At 40.4% G+C, this 21,582-nt stretch overlaps 1 protein-coding gene across 6 annotated transcripts in view; it reads right to left on the bottom strand.

The window, feature by feature from the left end:
- znf385b (zinc finger protein 385B) overlaps positions 1-21,582 on the bottom strand; it is a 435,743-nt gene that overhangs the window by 199,846 nt on the left and 214,315 nt on the right. Inside the window, exon 1 of one of the 6 annotated variants that reach the window (XM_072579100.1) lies at positions 6,538-6,651. The exons of the other annotated variants lie outside the window; for them this stretch is intronic. Within the exon in view, the coding sequence (XP_072435201.1) occupies positions 6,538-6,544 (7 nt within the window). The 5' untranslated portion in view covers positions 6,545-6,651. Of the gene's footprint in view, positions 1-6,537; positions 6,652-21,582 lie in introns of those variants that run through there. 6 annotated transcript variants of the gene reach the window in all.

Below are 21,582 nucleotides of genomic sequence, written 5' to 3'. Positions count from 1 at the left end.
AAGTCACAAATAACACTGTGACTGTAACTATTAACTTTGCTGCAACCTTTCTCATTCTCAACAATGCATGCCCTCCAACACCTCTCCTTTGCCCAATAATTGTGAATACCTTCAGTTCCAATCTTCTTCGTCCAATCATAAATTCAGCATCTGCAAAACTAACATCTCCACTTGCCCTTGTACAATTACCTCCAAGGTTCCCGAGGATCTAACCTTGGCTCCACCTCTGCCTTAGATGCTGGTTAGTGGTGACATAACCCATAAATATAGGATCTTATATATACATACGGACGATAACCAGTTCTAAAATCCTCCACCATCTCTCAAACTCTCCACTGATGTTATTGTTGCATACATTACTGAATGGTATTGTTGGCATGTGAATATTAGTTTAATGAGGTCAATGGACTTGAATAATGAGGTTCTCCTATAATACGCATGCTCCAAATCAAGAGGAACAGTCAAAGGCTTTTCAGATAACTGTTGATCCTTTTCTCTGTAAAATGCATTTCTGATGAACATTCATTATTTGTCAGTTATGAAAATACTGAAGAGGTAAGTGAACATAGCCTAATCTACGTAAATTACTAAATCTACTCAAAGGAGTGATTTTATGGACCAGCACTGCCAAAAGGATGCAGTGCTGAGAAAAAATACATTCTCTGAAATCACTGCATGCAGGCCCGTGAGTTGTCAACCGTTTAATGTAGCTCTGTAATTTCAAAAAGATTTTGCCTTTCACTGCTAGAATATTTATAAGAAATTACGCACTCAGGTTGCCATTAATAAGTGACCCAAATAGTATCCTAGACATGGAAGGAGAGGCACTCTATGTAGCAGAGATCATTGTATTTTGCATGAATGGTAATAAATCAATACTATAAACTAACAGATAGGTATTCACATAAAAAGGGTCAATTGTTAAGTAATAGAGCAATAAGAGTACAAGAGTGTAATGTGAGTGCCAATGAGATATAGTTCAATTGATGTTCTATCGAACTATAGATATTCTATCATTATGAGGTGAAGCTCATATTAAAGATTAAAAACATAGAGTAAGGAAATTTGATCTAAACTAATTAACAATACAATCTAAAATAAGTAGGAAGAAAGAATTCTACTGCTTCATGGGAGATATGTGAGGAAGATTAATTGAAGATTCAAAGATGTAAACATTCCAGTCAGAGAGACAAAGAGGGAACTAGAAATGAGTAATGTTTCAGAAGCCAAATTTAGCATGAACAGTTTTTTTCTATTTCTAACAAAGAGGGTTATTAAGGAAGAACTAGATCAGTTAAGAGCACAGCAGGGTTGTAAATAATAACAAATACACTCAGTAAGGGTTCTCAGCTGGGAGTTCATGGGGCTCCAAGGTACATGACAAAATATGAAAGGGCCCCCCAAATCATCAGACTATTTTAGAAATTATTTTGCTTTGAATTTCTATTTCATTTTGTTGCAGTCATGACCAGGAGCTAACATGGTTCTGTAGAACTAATGATCGTTCTGCACACAGACTGAGTTTAAAGGATTGAAAAACTCCCCAAGCATGGATAAAGGTCTCAGAGAGATTTTCATCTGTATTTATAAAAGAGATACAAAGGAATTCAGTTGTGCAAAGGCAGCCTGCTACTCAGGTGGATGAAGGACACAACGTTGCTGATCCACTCACACTTCTGATCTCATCTCCCATGACACTGTGAAACAGGCTTTGGAGATCAGTGAATGTCACTGTTGTAATTGATTCATTAAATATAATGTTTAATTCCCGACAGTGCCAAAGTGGTGTAAAGAGAATCACCAAGCATCTTGAATTGACACCTGCTGTAACAGTTGTTTCTATACCCACGTACTCATGAAATGATCCCAAATAAGCCTGTCTAATGGAGCAGAATGCTGCCAGGCTTTCTATATTGGTTCTGTGGGGACAGCAATGTGTTTGATTGCTCTCTGATGATGCAACTGATATTCTCTGAAATAATGGCATCACATTTCCTGACATTAGTAACATTGACTCTTGATAAATAAGTAACAGGCTGAAAACATTAGAGTTTTTTTTTGTTTTAGATTTGCAATGCACCTCAAATGTTCAATCTTGGTTTCACATAGTCCCATTTAGTTCTCAAGTATTAACATTGTATGTCAAGACGTTCAGATCAACTGGACTGGTGGTTCATTAAATTTTTAAATGAAAGATGCAGAATAAAAACTTATCTCTAATACCAAATGTGGATATTTAAATATTTATCTCATTTGTAAAGAACTTTAATAAGCTATGGTGACTGTTAGCCATTTTAAAGTTACAGATGATTAACATACATAATGCACCTGATCCTTTTTATAACATCGGCGTTGTCAAGTTTATGGAGAGGAACAAATCTATTAATGGCATAACTGCTTGTTACATTTTCAATATATAAGCATCACCATGAAGAATCTTGACAAACATGCTCACACAACATCATGCTTTTAAAACAGGTTTGCAAGAAAGACCTACAAATTTTAGGAATTTAGTTATTTGGATAATAAATAGGAATAAATTACTGTGGTCAAGACCAATTAAATCTCCCTAATATTTTGATTTGATTAGATTAGATTCCTTACAGTATGGAAGCAGGCCCTTCCGCCCAACAAGTCCACAATGACCCTCCAATGAGTAACCCACCCAGAATCATTCCTCATATTTACCCCTGACTAATGTCAGTTAGTGTTAGGTAACGAATGCACCTAACACTATGGGCAATTTAGCATGTCCAATTCACCTGACATGCACACCTTGGGATTGTGGGAGGAAACCGGAGCACCCGGAGAAAACCCACGCAGACACGGAAAAATGTGCAAACTACACATAGACAGTCACCCGAGGCAGGAATCGAACCTGGGTCTCTGGTGCTGTGAGGCAGCAGTGTTTACCACTGAGCCACCATGCCACCGTCTTGATCTTTACATCTTGATCTTAACATGCAGTAAGCATACAAAACATTACATACATTATATGTTATTTAGAAATAAGCTAAGTCTTCAAAATAAAATCCATAGCTTAAATGTAATATTGTTGGAGATTTTGATGCCTAGCAAGGGGAATATTATGGACTATCACAAAATAAAGGTCCTCAGATTGTACAGAAATTGCATATTGCTGGAAAAAAAGACATTTTGTCAAAGCTTTTAATCTTGCACTGATCAAGACAATTCACAAGAACAACAATTTAATTGGAAAACTAACATTTCTACTGAATGAAAGGACAGTGTAGATTTGTTGGAAAAATGACTCTGATTGGTATAGATGTTGCCACGAAGAATGAACCGGTTCAAGATGACTGAGAGTTGACTGTAAAGCATTAGTTAAATTTTATTGTTGTGGTTCTGTTCGCCAAGCTGGGAATTTGTGTTGCAGACGTTTTGTCCCCTGTCTAGGTGACATCCTCAGTGCTTGGGAGCCTCCTGTGAAGCGCTTCTGTGATGTTTCCTCCAGCATTTATAGTGGCCTGTCTCTGCCGCTTCCGGTTGTCAGTTCGAGCTGTCCGCTGCAGTGGCTGGTATATCGGATCCAGGTCGATATGCTTATTGATTGAATCTGTGGATGAGTGCCATGCCTCTAGGAATTCCCTGGCTGTTCTCTGTTTGGCTTGTCCTATAATAGTAGCGTTGTCCTAGTCGAACTCATGTTGCTTGTCAACCGCGTGTGTGGCTACTAAGGATAGCTGGTCGTGTCGTTTCATGGCTAGTTGGTGTTCATGGATATGGATTGTTAGCTGTCTTCCTGTTTGGTCTATCTAGTGTTTTGTGCAGTCCTTGCATGGGATTTTGTACACTACATTGGTTTTGCTCATGCTGGGTATCGGGTCCTTTGTCCGAGTGAGTTGTTGTCTGAGAGTGGCTGTGGATTTGCGTGCTGTTATGATCCACAGATTCTATCAATAAACACATCAACCTGGACCCAAAACACCGGCCACTGCAACAGACAGCTGGAACTGACAACCGGAAGCGGCAGAGACAAATCACTATAAATGCCGGAGGAAACATCACAGAGGTGCTTCACAGGAGGCTCCCAAGCACCGAGGATGTCACCTAGACAGGGGGCGAAACGTCTGCAACACAAATTCCCAGCTCGGCGAACACAACCACAACAATGAGCACCTGAGCTACAAATCTTCTCACAAACTTTGAAGTTAAATTTTAATTGAGATGGGTTGACTCCAATTGGTCAAGGCATTTGTTGAGATGCAGTCTGTATACATGTTCTTCCCGTCTGCAAAGAACAGGGTCTTTGTATTAATATATACATTGCAACACCTGCAAGTGCACCACATCAGGAGCCAAAATGACTATTCTCAGTTTGTTGTCGTTGTAATTCTTCACATACTTTGTGTTATCTAGCAAATGCAGTACAATTGCGCAATCAAATCTAATGTTGGGAGTTTTGCAAGCATGGGCTGATTATGAAGAGGAGAAAATTAATCTTGAACAGTTAAGTTAAATAATCACTACAGGCAAAAACAACAAGACATAAATTTGTGGGAGAGGAACAAGTTAAGGACAGGGTTACGCAAACATTACTATTCACAGAGTTACTAACAGCCAGAACAGTCTTATGGAAAACATACGTGTTTAAGGCACTGGGGCAGTTTGATACCAGGATCATGGGATTCAAATGTTCTATTTGAAGAGAACCAGATAAGCCACATAGCCTAATTTAATTTATAATGATAAGATCATAATATTATGTTTCTTGAAAAAAGAATTTACGTCATGTCAGACTTCAAATTGTGCTATGAAGAAGCAGTTGCAAAAGAATAACCTGCTCACAAATGCTCAGGTTACAGTCTTATTGATGCTAACACAGAGAGTGGCATCTTCAGCCAGCAGGATGTGGAGGATGAGGTCAAACATGTCATTCCCTCTTGTTGGTTCCCTCACCCCTGTGGTAGTACAAGGTGATCAGCAGGAGTTTTCAGCAGGCTCCTGACTGTGTACCACTGTAGTCCCACTTCTGCTGAAACGCTCCTGTTAGTGGAACAGGATACACCAAGGAATGATGATGGTGCTGGCTGGGACAATATGTTTGAGCTTTGATCCGTGAGTATGACTGTCAGTTGTTCCTTGATGAGTCTGTGAGACAGTTCTCCCAGTTTTGACACTAATCACCAAAAATGGTGGCAAGGAGGACTTTACAAGATCGGCAGGTTTGCCATTGTGTCTTAGTAAATACCAGGTAGCATAGCTGATTTATTTGCTTTTTTCAGATGTTTTAGTAGTTTGTATAACTGGACGGCTCACTGGACCATTCAGGCCATTACGAGGGACCATATGAAATGATCTTAAGGAAGTAAAACATTTATAAAGCATCCTGCTATATGGTAGATCTAAGAATGCAGTCTTACTAGTGTACAGCTGTAGTAGCAAACATATTGTGCCTCATTACACTCAATCTGTGGGAAATGTTTAAAATTAAAATATATTTGGAAGTACCGAGGATGTAATGGTGTCCACTATTACAAGCGGTTATTTTGCTCAATGCCAATTCTGGATTAGAGTGGTGCTGGAAAAGCACAGCAGTTCAGACAGCATCCAAGGAAGCAGGAAAATCGACGTTTCGGGCAAAAGCCCTTCATCAGGTAATCCAGAATCTGGTTTCCAGCATCTGCAGTCATTGTTTTTACCTCAATGCCAATTCTTTCAACCTTTCCCTGCAGTGGGCTTCCTGACATAGTTCCAATATGAGCCCTTCAGAATTATTCAAACAAGCTTCCCGATGAAAATTCACTGGGGACAGAGGGATGGCAAGGTTGGGAGAGCCATCTTTATGTCAGGTTTCACCAAAGCAGATAATGCCTGTGGTAAAGTATTTCAATGTAAGGTTTCCAATTTACAAATATACCAGCCCATAAAATGAACTGAAGAATAAATTATTATAAAGAAAAAAAGTAATCACAGAAAATCTAATACCTCACGACTATGGCATGTCAATTTTTATCACATCAACCTTGTTGATCAAGAGTTAATGCTCCTCTGTCACCAGTATCATAAATTATACAACACACCAAATTTGAATAACATAATGCATGTGCAATCATGTGGGTTGATGCTGCAGAAGTGGACAATGGACAGCGTTGATAAAAGTTAAAAACAGCACAAAAATTGAAGACTAAGCTAACCTCCTTTGTCCCAGAATAATAATGAATATAAAAATAAATACACTGAATATATTAAGGAGGGTTGTTGAGGAAACTGTAACAATTATTGGTTGCTTCATAAGAAATTGCACAGTACTTCAATTTTATTAAAATATTCTTCCAATTGGTTCAAACTTGTTGTTATGCATGTTTATGCTGTTTCAGTTCTTTTAAGTTGCAGATTTTAAACAGGTCAATGTTTTAATTCAATCTATGTGATTGCCCCTTAAAGATGTCCATCAATTTAACTTGGTTTAAAACTTACAAACTAATTTTTTTCTGCCAGTCATTCACACACAAGAAGGAAGTTGTTATTTAACAGCACAAGAGTCTGAAGTACAGAATACTGTAGAAGACATACCTTGCATGGTAAGTGTGTCCAATAGACTATTTGCTATTCCAAAGTGTCAAAGGCTCAGACTTCAGCAGTCAAAAAATCCTGTTCATTGCATTGCACTATTTCAATGCAAAAATGGATGCTAGGAAACAGCAGGCTAGGGTAAGTTTAGACAAAGAGAAGTTAATTGCTGCCAAGCTCTAATTGCTGCTGCTGATGTATGAAACTTGATCTCAGGTGGGTGGGTAACCTGACTGCATTTCTGACGTCACAGTCCCAGCCAAATATAACCTAATACAACTTCCTCTCAAAATATCCCAAGGAGAAAAATGTATTTTTCTTCCACTTTGAAAAGCAATTCTAATGATAAAAAAAGACAGGCAATGTGATGTAAAATATTGAGCTATTTATAAAATAGCGAAATATGCCCCTGAACATGGATTTATTTAGTCTACAATAGGTCATTTGCTTGTGACGGGAAAATATAAGGAAACAAACTGGCTTGGAAGAGGACATCATTTTAAACAACAATGCATCCAAAAACAAGGCATAGTAAAGATAGATGAAAGCTTCCTTCATGTTCAGGGTTGGTCTCCCTCATTTATTCTTTCTCTTTAAATTTACTGCTACTTTGCCATGATCTGTGCAAAGGATAATTTTTCTGCCATTGGAGGCCTTGAGGAAGAGCTTGCCAACATTACCTATAACTGAGACAAGATGTCATCATAGTGACAGTTATCTTTTAGCATTATTCATAAATGTCAAACAGCTACACACATCCTGGGGAATGCAGTTAGTAAGCTTGACTTAACAGTATGGGATAGGTATCAGTATACAGATAAGGAAGAGAAAATGCTTCTAGCTTAGGACGGGAAAGGATTTTCAGGTCAAGTAGTCGCATTGCTGCACTTAATACCTCAAATGTAGATATATGGTGAAATTCCACATTAGGTAATACCTGCAACTCCTCGATAGGAAAACAAATGATAGGGCTAGCCAACTGGAAAATAAACCAACATACATGAACACCACATTAATGGATGTTAGCCTAGAGTGAGTCAGGCACAGAAAACCTGACAGAGTTTTGCTGCATTACCTGTCAGTGCCATTACTTTGCTATTCATGCTGGTTAGCTGGAGAGTTCATTGCAACATTTGGCAAAACTGCTGACATGCAGCCTGTGTAAACTATATTCCTTTGCCTTTTAGTGGGAAGATACAACAAGACCAATTGGCACAAAGACAGATCATCTCCCTGATATACCTTCCAATTATAATACTCTGATATCATATCTAATTATCATACTCCAGTTCCAAAATAATGAAAATTATAAAGCATTTGGATAAATTCAATTCAAGTCAGTGCTCATCATTAAATTTATCTTTGCTGGCTGGTTCATGACAGATATACAGGTTGGACTGAACTGATTCCTGGTTCCTGTGAAGGTTGCTATTGGAAAAACTACTTATTTTTACATTTTCATATTGATTATGATGCACTGAAGTTCTGTAAATGTTTTATCTATAGTTTGCTTACCAGGTATGAGAAAAAATTAACTCTTTCTTTCAGTATCTTGCAAATGTATTTTAATGAGTGAATAGAAAATTCTCCTTTTAGCAGATTACAATTTTCAATGTACACTTCCACTGTGGACACAATTTTAAAAATTAGCTCAATGTACACATGAAGCAAAACATATGCTGACATATCTAAGAAATGACACAACAGTTAACAAACTTTCCACAAAATTAAAATTATATTTACAATGAGGAGAGAAACAAATATCGTTGTAATAATGATTGTGCCACAATTAGTGTTTTCTTCTGCTGTACTAATGCTTATGTTATCTTCCGTAGCATAAAAACTGTGCGGATGTTGTGATCTTGAAAAATCCATCAGACATTTATTATATTTAATTATTAAATACAAACATTACATTCCTCAGACACTAAATTAGCTGGGACAGCAGAGGAGCATGCCATCCTTCAAGCAATCAGAGATAAATTGGGATTGGAGATCTTTATAATCTCGGGTTATATATTCATGATATTATCACTGTTATATCTCTTAAAGGTACAGAGATATTGACCATGGGACAGAACACAACATTTGTAATACAGGCTCCATGGATTCAATACCAACTTTACATTCCTAGTACTTTTATGTTTAAAGGGAAAACGTGCACATAGTTGCCTGACCTGGCACTTATAGAATTATTCCAGGGAAACATAAGAGATATCAAGTGGCATGATTAACTTTTTCATTGCATTCCCTAAAACAAACAGTCAGAAAATAATTGAGCAGTAGAACATAGAACAGTACAGCAATCAAGTTTGAGACAAGACTTCCTCCATACAAAGTCATGCTGATGATCCCAAATAAGTCCATTCTGTGGATAAATCCTGAATCTTAGAATCTTCTCCAATGATTTCCCTTCCTCTGATGTAATGTTCACTGACTAATAATTTCCTGAATTATTCCTGTTGCTTTTCCTAAACAAAGGAAAAACATCAGCTATTCTCCACTGTTCTGGGACCTCACCTGTACCTAAACAGGATAGAAAGATCTTTGTCAAGGCCCCAGCAATCTCCTCTCTTGCCTCCCTCACTATCCTGGGAGAGATTCCATCAGGCCCTGAGACTTAAATATCTTAATGCTTTTCTGAATACCATCTCCTTCTAATTAATGACATGCCCTGGATATCAACACAGCCCTCCCTAATCTTTATCCATGTCCTTCTCCTTGGTGAATACTGACATAAAGTACTCATTGAGGATCTCACCTACTTCCAATATAATTCTGGTTCTCAACATAAATTCCCATCTTTGTCAATGAGTGGACCTGTCATTTTTCAAGTGACCTTCTCCTCCTAATAGATGTATAAAATGCCTTGGGATGCTCTTTAAACATATTTGCCAAGGAAACAGAGCAGGGACAGGGATGGGTGTTGTAGGTTCTGGGGTTTAGATGTTTCAGTAAGATCAGAGAAGGTGGCAAAAGAGGGGGAGGTATGGCAGTTGGAAGGAGTAACAGGAATACAGAGTACTGGGCTAATGGGAAGATTCTTGGTAGTGTGGATGAGCAAAGAGATATGTGTTTATGTGCACAGATCCCTGAAAGTTGCCACCCAAGTTGATAGGGTTGTTAAGATTAGATTACTTAGTGTAGAAACAGGCCCTTCGGCCCAACAAGTCCACACCGCCCCACCGAAGCGCAACCCACCCATACCCCTACATCCACCCCTTACTTAACACTACGGGCAATTTAGCATGGCCAATTCACCTGACCTGCACATCTTTGGACTGTGTTCCTCCCAGTCCTCCGGAGGAAACCGGAGCACCCAGAGGAAACCCACGCAGACACGGGGAGAATGTGCAAACTCCACACAGTCAGTCGCCTGAGGCGGGAATTGAACCCGGGTCTCTGGCGCTGTGAGACAGCAGTGCTAACCACTGTGCCACCGTGCTGCCCGTTAAGAAGGCATACAGTGTGTTATCTTTTATTGGTAGAGGAATTGAGTTTCAGAGCCATGAAGTCATGTTGCAGCTGTACAAAACTCTGGTGCAGCCACACTTGGAGTAGTGCGTACAGTTCTGGTCGCCGCATTATAGGAAGGATGTAGAAGCATTGGAAAGGGTTCAGAGGAGATTTACCAGGATGGTACCTGGTATGGAGGGAAGGTTTAGATTAGATTAGATTAATTACAGTGTAGTAACAGGCCCTTCAGCTCGACAAGCCCACACCGATCCTCTTAAGAGCAACCCACCCAGACCCATTCCCCTATATTTACCCCTTCACCAGACACGACTGGGAATTTAGCATAGCCAATTCACCTAACCTGCACATCTTTGGACTGTGGGAGGAAACCGGAGCACCCGGAGGAAACCTACGCAGACACGGGGAGAATGTGCAAACTCCACACAGACAGTTGCCTGAGGTGGGAATTGAACCCAAGTCTCTGGCACTGTGAGGCAGCAGTGCTAACCACTGTGCCACCGTGCCACCCAGAGTGTGAGGAAGAAAAGCTGAGGGACTTGAGGTTATTTTCATTAGAGAGAAAGAGGTTAAGAGGTGACTTAATAGAGGCATGCAATATCATCAGAGGATTAGATAGGGTGGACAGTGACAATGACAGCCTTTTTTCCTCGGATGGTGATGGCTAGCATGAGGGGACATAGTTTAAATTGAGGGGTGAAAGATATAGGACAGATGTCAGAGGTAGTTTCTTTGCTCAGAGAGTAGTAAGGGTGTCAAATGCTCTGCCTGTAACAGTAATAGACTTGCCAACATGAAGGGTATTTAAGTGGTCATTGGATAATCATATGAATGAAAATGGAATAGTGTAGGTTTGATGGGCTTTAGATTGGTTTCACAAGTCGGCACAATGTCAAGGGGCGAAGGGCCTGTGCTGCGCTGTAATGCTTTATGGTCTATGTAAGCTAACCTTTTTTATTCCTTCTTTCCTGTTTCCTTTATATTCCTCAAGGTCCTTGTTTGATTTCCATTTCCTTCCACTGACATATGCTTCCTTTTTCTTCTTGACTCATCTTTTAAGATTCGGGAACTCCGATGATGAGGTATGATCTTCTGTATTTTTCATCCACACAGGAACATGCTGGTTCAGAACTTTGATCAATTGGTCTTTAAAAAACTCCAAATTGTCAGAGATGGTTTTACCTTTGTATAGTCACCCCCATTCCAATTTTTCTATTGCTGTAATTAGCCTTCCCTCAACTTAGCTGAAAATGTGTTCCTGAAAAAGCACAGCAGGTCAGGCAGCATCCAAGGAGCAGGAGAATCGACGTTTTGGGCATGAGCCCTTCTTCAGGTTTCCTGAAGAAGGGTTCATACCGAAACGTCGATTCTCCTGCTCCTTGGATGCTGCCTGACCTGCTGTGCTTTTCCAGCAACACATTTTCAGCTCTGATCTCCAGCATCTGCAGTCCTCACTTTCTCCTAGAAGATTTTTCCCTCAACTTAGCACTTTCACCCAAGCATCAGTCTTATCTATATCCATCTTAAGACTAAGAGTCAAAGCGTCAAAGAGATGTACAGTACGGGACAGACCCTTTGGTCTAACTCATCCACGCCGACCAGATATCCCAACCCAATGTAGTCCCACCTGCCAGCACCCTGCCCAAATCCCTCCAAACCCTTCCTATTAATATATCCATTGAGAAGCCTTTTAAATCTGGCAATTGTATTAGCCTCCACCACTTCCTCTGGCAGATCAGTCCATACACATACCACCTTCTGTGTGAAAAAGTTGCCCTTTGGTCTCTTTTATATCTTTCCCCTCTCACCATAAACCCATGTCCTCTAGTTCTGGACTCCCCCACCCGAGGGAAAAGACTTTATCTATTTATCCTATTCATGTCCCTCATGATTTTATAAACCTCTGTAATATCACCCCTCAGCCTCTGACACTCCAGGGGAAACAGCCCCAACCTGTTCAGCCCCTCCCTATAGCACAAATCCTTCAATCCTGGCAACAGCCTTGAAAATCTTTTCTGAACCCTTTCAAGGTTCACAACATCTTTCCGATATGAAGGAAACCAGAATTGCATGCAATATTCCAACAGTGGCGTAACCAATGTCCTGTTCAGCCATAACGTGACCTCCCAACTCCTGTACTCAATACTCTGACCAATAAAGGAAAGCATACCGAGCGCCTTCTTCACTCTCCGACCTACCTGTGACTCCACCTTCAAGGAGCTATGAACCTGTACTCCAAGGTCTCTTTATTCAGCAACACTCCCTAGGACCTTACCATTACGTCTATGAGTCCTGCTAAGATTTGCTTTCCCAAAATGCAGCACCTCACATTTATCTAAATTAAACTCCATCTGCCATTCCTCAGCCCATTGGCCCATCTGATCAAGATCCCGTTGTAATCAAAGGTAACCCTCTTCACCGTCCACTACCTACAATTTTTTGTCATCAGCAAACTTACTAACTATACCTCTTATGCTCACATCCAAATCATTTATATAAATGATGTAAAGTAGTGGACCCAGCACCAATCCTTGTGGGACTCCACTGGTCACAGGCCTCCAGTCTGAAAAACAACCCTCCACCTCTGTCTTCTACCTTTGAGAAAGTTCTGTATCCAATTGGTGAGTGCTCCCTGTATTCCATGAGATCTAACCTTGCTAATCAGTCTCCCATGGGGAACCTTGTTGAACACCTTATTGAAGTCCATACAGATCACATGTACTGTTCTGCCCTCATCTATCCTCTTTGTTACTTCTTCAAAAAACTCAATCAATTTTGTGAGAAATGATTTCCCATGCATAAAGCCATGTCGACTATCCCTAACCAGTCCTTATGATCATTGTTCCCAAAATGCTTCCCCACTGCAACTTCAATCACCTGGCCAGGCCAAATGCAAGGTCAGGTACCATCCCTCGTTGGACCATCCACATATTGTTTGAAGAAACCGTCTTGGGTGAATGTGACAAATTCTACTCCATCCAAGCCCCTGGCACTAAGGCGGTGCCAATGAATATTGAGAAAGTTACATTTACACACTACAACAAACCTGTTTTTTTCCCATATTTCCATGATCTGCTACATATCTATTCCTCCACATCCTGCTGGCTATTGGGACGCCCGTAGTAAAACCACATCATAGCAATTCCACCTTTTCTTATTCCTGAGTTCTATCCATTCCTGAGCTTGCTGGATGAGCCCTCCAAGATGTCCCCTCTTAATACAGCTGTGACATTCTCCACAACAGCAATACAACCCCATCCCTTTTACATCCCTCTCTATCATACCTGAAATGATCCTGAAGAACAACTGGAGTTCAAATAATAAGGCACATTTAATCAGTTCCAGCATAATAACTGCATTGCTGAAAGTAAGATTCTTATGAATGGGACAATCTGAGTTAGTACAGCATAGCCACACCAGAGTCTCAAATATCAGTATTGTTTGGTGCTGACCAACAACTTTGCCAGCAAAAGAATCATTGCCATGCAGATTATGGAAGCCAAAGCCCAACCACATTGCCAAAACAGTATGTTAAAATGTATCCAGAATATTGCTACTACACCCCAGCTGCAGAGTGGAATTTGGCTTTCATTTTGTGGAAAATGCTGGTCAGTTTTGAGGTGACAATTAGGTAGACAGTGCAAAATGGCACAAATATATCAGCTGCTTGCTCATTTGTGGCTGTAATTTCAATGGGAGGATGGGAAGGCAGTCAAGAAACACTGTAATTGTGAACTTTTGCAGAGGAAAAGAGTTTGAATGTCAGCTGGACTGAGGTAGAAGCAAAGATGACAAGGTAATGGGGTAGAAGTATACAAAATACAACAGCAAAATTGAGAACAATTTTATCCAGCTTGAGAGTATAACCAAAAGGAGGAATAGACCAAATATAGAAATTGCTGAAGAAACCCAGCAAATCTGGCAGAATCTGTGGACAAAAACAGAGTTAACATTTTGTTATGGGAGATTATTTTATGAAATAATCACAAGAGCCTTGAGGTACATATCGCTGATTGTTTATTGAGCCAATGTTGGGAGAGTCTACCCCAGAAAAGATTCTGAGGTAACACACTAACTCAATGAGGATTCATCAGGTATTTATACATTGCAAGTCACATGGACAGTGTATTACTTGAATTCTGGAACGATCTATTAAAGAGAAACACCTTTTGTTTTTCTTGCATGTTCTAAAATTGACAAGGAGTCTATTATTCCTAATCTCACCCATTTCCTATCTTCCCAGGGGACATCAGAGCTCCTCTCTGAATTCTGTGCTTCATTTCCAGCTTTGATTAAACTCCATTGCTTTTTCTTTCTTGGTGTGGCACAGTGTCTTTCTCACTTTCCATTTCCTCATCGTGAATGCTGGTTCAGCCATGTTGCTTCTCCAGAAAAACTGTCTGTCTGCTGCATCAGCATCTGAGCATGTTTATGGTGTTTCAATGCCTTTCCTTTTAAGTTGACTGTTTTTGAATAAGAATAAAGGAAAATGAATCTTAAATAATTACTGTTTATGAAGTTAACTGAATCTCTCAACTTCATTCTAATCCCAGCCGAGACTTTATGTGGATTTACAGCTTAACTCACGTCAGGCCCAAATTGCCCCTTAAACAGTTGAGTCAGAAGTGAAGGGCCACCGGATTTGAAACATTAACTCCACTTCCTCTCCACAGATGCTGCCAGATGTGCTGCGCTTTTCTTCTAATTTCAGGTTTTGTTACAGATCTACAGCATTTATATGTAAAAGGAATACAGTGACTGGCATAACTGTACAGCTTGAGGAGAAAGCTGAAGACTATGGCTCCATTTTTCAGCAATTCCTTGGATAGCCTTAACTCCTTTGATAAAATGGATGGTTTGCAATGTTATGCCTCTGCACTCCCTCACAGCCCTGTGAAGTGAAATAGTTCACCAACCGAGGCCAGGGGATATTCACGCAGCCACTATCAGTCCTTGGAAAGGTGAAAACCTGTCCTTCTAATGAGAAAATCCTCCAATCCATTGCGTGGAACTGATCTTGCTATACATTCACCACCTTAAACATCTACTCTACCTTCCAATAGTATTCGCTGGCAGTAATGCTTACTATCTCCAAGATGCACTAAAGTTTCTTCTGTAGCTTCTTCCAAATCTCAGACCATGAATGCCTAAAAAGATAAGTCATTAACCATGTAGGGACACCGTCATCTCAAGTTCTCTTGCCACACTATCCTGACTTGGAAATATATTTGGATTCATTATCACAGGATCAAAATTCTGGAACTCCCTATCTAACAACATATGGGTATACTCTCACCTCAGATTGCAGCATTTCATAAAAGTACCTCAGTGCCACATTCTGTAAGGAACTCCAGGATTGGTAATAAGCGCAAGACTTGTTAATAATATTCACATCCAGTAAGTAAGTTAAAACAAATCTCCAAATTTCAAAAATTAACTAATTTTGCAAGGTACTTTGAGGTTTTGGAATGTAATTGCAGATTTGTTCAAATCTGTGCACGAATAAGGATGTTTGGTGGCCAGCTATTCTTGAAAGACTGTTGTTATAAAATGGCAGATAATTGCCATTACAGATGAGCTTTCTGAAACTTAGCATTGCCAGCAGCTAGTAATATTAAGATGGTGGTTTCTGCAGAATAACTGAGCCCACAGGTTGTAATGTTTCCCCCAAAGGATGCATTGCCTTTCCTTCCCATCTTTTCCACAGTCATTTTAAAAAAAGTCCTCTGAATCTTGTCTGTCCATCAATACCAAACATTTTACAGTATTGGCAGCATACCATTTGCATCAAATTATTTCTCACACAGGTTAATTGCCCATTAATTGTTCAAAAGATGGCAGGAGGGTTGCTGATTTCTACACATGTACATCTACCACATTATGCGCAGTAGGAATGGTGGTATGCGTTTTGGGGGTGTGGGGTGAAGTGCTTGTAAGATCCAGCTCATGGTTCATTTGCTAATTCAGAGTGGCGCATCATCACCCTAATTCATAATTAAAATGGACTTAGTCCAAACATTGGAAAAAATTTACTGAATTCCAAAGGTGAAGTGATAGATGCTGGCATCAGGACAACATTTGATTGAGTATGGCATCTTGATGCCAAAGCAAAGCTGAAGGCACTGGTTGGAGTCATACCTTGCACAAAGGTTGTGATTGGAGACCAATTGTATCATTACCAAGACACTGTTAAGGGGTGTTCCACAAGTTGTGCCCTCAGTCCAACTAACTTCAGCTGTTTCACCAGTGGCCATCTCTCCAAAATAAGGTCAGAAGTGCAGATATATACAGATGATCTTACATTGTACAGTACCATTCATTACTCCTCAGACATTGTGAGTTTTGTGCTTGAATATATCATTCAGTCTTAGGATAACAAATGCCAAATATCAGGCAATGACCATCTCAAATACGAAAGAAAACCATCGCCTTTCATGATATTTAATGACATTATCTCCCTCAGATCCCCAACATCAACATCTGGGGATCTACCATTGACCAGAAACCAAACAGAATTTTAAAAATGTAAATATTATAGTAATGTGGCAAGATGGAAGGTGTGAGTGATTTCCCGGACAATAAAATAACATTTAATCAAGAATTACATCAAACAGCCCTTACAAAACAGTGTCTAGAATCAACAGTGTCTTCATGAGTAGGCCAGAGGCTCAACCTTTGGACTCGTGTCCTGATCTCATCATCTCCTGATTCCACAAATACTGTCCACCATCTACAAGTCAGAATTGTGATAGAATAATCTTCCCTTGCCTGGATGAGTACAGCTCCAAAAACACTTGAGAATCTCAACATCATCCAAGACAAAGCAGTCTGCTTTAACAACATTTGATAAGCTACCTTGAACTCTTCGTCCAAGGCACAGTGACATCAGTGCATACGATTTCAAGTATACACTGCAAAAATTCTCAAGCTTCTTTTGAGAATATCTTCCAACTCTTGATCTCGGGCACATAGCAGAACAAGGGCAGCAGTTGCAGAGGAGCATACTATCTGCAAGATTCCCTCCAAGGCAGACAAGGGGCTCTTGCCCCGAAGCATTGATTTTCCTGCTCCTCAGATGCTGCCTGACCTGCTGTGCTTTTCCAGCACCACACCCTCGACCATCTGACTTTAACCTATATTGTCATTACTTTACTGTTGCAAATCCTTGAAGTTATTCCAAACAGCAGTGTTGTGGACCTACACCGGATCGAATGGAGTGACTTAAGCAGGAGGCTCACTATCACTTTATCAACGACAATGAGGGGTGGACAACAATTGCTGGACTTGACAATGACACCCACATCTCAAAAGTCATTACCCTAAACATTCACTCCCTTAACCACTGACACACAGTGGAAGCAGTGGGTACCATTTATAATTTGTACAACAACTCAACAATTTTCTTTGCAGGACTTTTCAAACCCATGACTTTTACCACCGACAAGGCCAAAGCCATCTGTATGGGAGCAGCACACTGTGCAAGTTCTCATCCATGATCCTGATTTTGAAACTACATTACTTTTATGGATGGACTTTTATGATACTCAGTATGAAGGAATAGTATTGTGGGTGTATTTCTATCCCAAAGACTCCAAGCATACGGAGAGGTGGCTTGACAGAACTTTCTCAAGAGCAACTAAGAATGAGAAATACCAGTAACATTTACATTCCAAAAATATAAAACAGCAATGTTTATATCCCAAAAACTAATATAATAAACTTAGCATATAAACCATCTAAAACTTATCTACTTCACATACTAAATTGCAGATAACACTAGGAATCTGTCATATAGTATTATTCCATTATTAATGTCTTTCCAACAATAAACATGACAGTGTGAGAGTATAACTGGTGGTTGGTTAACCAGCACTCTGGCAGCGGTGGAAAGAGGAGCTTAAAATTTGAAGAATTTTCTTCCTAATACCAGGGAATTAACATTTTTTTTTTAAATGCTTTGTTTCAACCAGTACCACCACCCATTCTCTGAAAGGATTACATTTGTTCAACCTATTTAACAACTGTCATTACACATGCAATATCATGGGGCACAGAAAATCACTTACAGAGCTATAGTTTCTTATCTCCAGCTGAATATTACACACACACTCCATGCTGGCTTACAGAACTTCACACTAAACAAAGGCCCAAATTTTAACAGATGCACTTTGTTCCACATTAATCACAGCTCAGATCTCATACATTACCTTTTGCTTTACCAACCTTAATTGACTGGCTACCCTTCAATGCATTTCATTCAAATCATCACACTCGTCTTATTAAACTCTCCCTGGGCTTGTACTCCAGACCTCTGCAGGCACCTCCAGCATTACATACCCCTCACTTCAGTCTTACATTCCTTCCTGCAAAATGTGCTTGCAGAACTTTTAACCTCTCGAGCAGATTTACTGCAAATCGCTTCTGAAATTGCCGCCTTGCTACTTCTTTCAAAACATTTTTGTGCCTTTTTGTGGAACCAGTTGGGGTCAGTTGGCTGTATTGCTGCTTTGTGATGCTGAGTGATGCCAACTGCGTGGGTTCAATTCCTGCACTGGCTGAGGTTACCATTAAGGACTTTTCTTTTCAACCTCTCCTCTTGCTTGAGGTGTGGTGACCCTCAAGTTAAACCATTACCAGTCATCTCTCTCTAATGAGAGAACTGCCCCATGATCCCCTGGGACGATGGTGATTGTACCTTTACCAGTATACAATGGTGGCATCAAGGACCATAGAGAAACTAAAGTCAATGGGAATCAAGGGTAAACTCCCACTGGTTGGAGTTACATGCAGCAGGCAAGAAAATAGTTGCAGTTGTTGGTGGTTTGAATAATCACTGTAGGTGTTTCTCAGAGTTGTGTCTAGGCCCACCCAAATTCAGCTGCTTCACCAGTAACCTTCCCTGCAAGATAAGATCAGAAATGAGGATGTTCAATGATGAACACATAATATTTATAAGCATTCATTACCCTTTTAGCACTGAAGCTGCTATTGAATTACCATCTTTGAATTCCCCAGTATCAACATCCGATTGATTGCCATTGACCAGAAACTGAAGTGGATCAGCTAGATAAATGGTGTGGCTATAAGAACAGGTCAGAGCTTAGGAATCCTGCTCAAGTAACCCACTTCCTTACTGTCCAAAGCCTGTCCGCCATGTACGAGACACGAAACAGAAGTACACAGGAAGAATTCCATTCACCAGAATAAGTCCAATAGCACCAAAGAAGCTTGATACCATCCAGGACAAAGCAGCCTGCTTGACTGGTACCCCATCTATCACCATTAACATTCACTCCTATCCCCACCTATGCATATTGGCAGTAATTTGCACCAACTACAAGATGGAGCAGCAATTCAGGAAGATTCCATCAATAGCAACTTCCAATCAAATGGATGCTACAGTCTGGAAGAGGGGCAGACCCAGGGGATCATTACCACATTGAAGCAGCATTCCCTCGGAGTTTCTTTCCAATGTGCAGGTGTCTCAGGTCTGTGAACAGCAACGATTTTCAGAACCCGAAATCAAGGCCACAATTGGCACGCTGATGCTAATGCCATGTGCGGAATCTTTAAAAGACTACGCACGCAATGTAGGGGGAACACTATGCGCAAATCCCCCCCTAACCCCCACAAGGCACGCACCATTTTGATTTGCAACTATATCACTGTTCCTACATTGTTACTAGATTAAAATCCTGGAACTCTTTTCCAAACGTGACTGTGGGTGTAGCTACTCCCATGGACTTCAGTGGTTCTAGATAGGGTGGTACAACAGCTCAGTGGTTAGCATTGCTGCCTCACAAAATCAGGGACTTGGATTCAATTCCAGCCTTGGCGACAGTCTGTGTTGAGTTTGCATGTTGTCCCTGTGTCTGTGTAGGTTTCTTCTGGGTGCTCTGGTTTCCTCCCATAGTCCAAAGTGCTAGATAGGTGGACTGCCCATGCTAAATTGTCCATTGTGTCCAAGGCTGTGCAGGCAAGATGGATTAGCCCTGGAAAATATAATGGTACAGGAATAGGATAGGGGTGGGCGGTGTATGAATGGGACGCTCTTTGGAGGGTCAGTGTGAACTCAAATGGGCCAAATGGCTTGTTTTCACACTGTAGGGATTCTATGATTCTACGTTAGCTCATCACTACTTCCTCAAGGTCAATTAGGGTTGGAGAATAATTGCTGGCCCAGCCAGTGACACCCACACCCAGTGAACAATCCTGGTGATACATATCTTCAGGTTGCTCTTAAAATTTGAATTGCTTATTGTTGTCTATTCCCAATGCAGGTCATTAAGTTGATGCCATTAGTGAATGTGGAGCTACAATACCTCTATTTCCTGCCTCACGGTCATGAGGTCAAACCCCACCTGCCCCAGAGGAGTGTCATTATATTTCTGAACAGGTTGATACAAAATACCTACGATACGCATATTTAAAAGGCTGGCTGAATAAGAGAGAGGTTAAGTATGAAATTTGTACTTGTCGAACACAGTAAGTCTACAAACAACTGACACGGATGATACCAGAAATGTATGGCTAATATCTATTTGGCAAGAATGAACAGAAGAGTGATATCCCAACGAACTCCTGTAAAATCAGAAAAGGTTCTCATGGAGGAAACACAGAGAGACTGGTTCTCGTTATGGGCAGTGCAAAGACAGAGGCCAGCAATATCAGGAAATTCAGGAAGAAATCACAAAGGTAATTCAGAAGTGATGAGAATGTGGAATATACTTTCACAGTGCGGTTGAAGCAAATATTATTGATACATTTAATGGAAAGTTAGACAAGAAGAAAGAGGGGATAGAGGAATATGCTGAGACTTAAACAGGAAAGGAATGAGCTGGTTGGTTCAAATGGTCTATTTCAATACTCTACATTGGTATATTGAACCTTGTAGGGTTATAGCTCAGAGTGTTGTTTGGGAAGGAGGCAGGATCCTTAACTTCATCAGCCTAAATGTCTTCAACTAATTTTTCTGGATAAGACGATATGTTGATTTGGAGGGGAGAGGGGGGGTGGGAGGAGGGTGCGGGGGGTGGGGGTGGGGGGGAAGTGGTATGAATGACACCTATCCCAACCCTGTTGAGATGGACACTCAAATGAAAGTAAAATGCTGCAGATACAGACTATCTGAAATAAAAACAGCAAATGGAGAAACTCAGCCAGGGGTCCGATAGCATTTGTGGAGAAAGAAAAACTGAGTTAAATGTTGTGAGTCCAGCTTGACTGATCATGGGAAAGGAAAGGAACTAAGTGGAAAAGGGGCATTGTTCCCCAACTTGTGTTGAGCTTTATTGGAATACTGCGGCTGGCCAAGGGCAGAAATATAAACATAGGAGCATGTGGTTTACTGAAATGGCAAATAGTTTCCACTTCCTCCTCCTTCACCTCTGGACTAGCATAAAAAAACGTAATTTTTAGCTTTAAATTCCCAAGAGTCAAATGGGACCTGCAACTTTTAAGTATTTCTCTCTCCACAGATTGTGTCAGATCTGCTGAGCTTTTCCAGACATTTCTTGAGCTGAAACTCATTTAGTATAAACAGCTCCATCCTATCAGTATCTAATGCCCTAGTGT

This window comes from Chiloscyllium punctatum, chromosome 10 (genome assembly GCF_047496795.1).
Source record: "Chiloscyllium punctatum isolate Juve2018m chromosome 10, sChiPun1.3, whole genome shotgun sequence".
NCBI lineage: Eukaryota > Metazoa > Chordata > Chondrichthyes > Orectolobiformes > Hemiscylliidae > Chiloscyllium > Chiloscyllium punctatum.
This window is presented reverse-complemented; position numbering and strand designations above follow the sequence as displayed.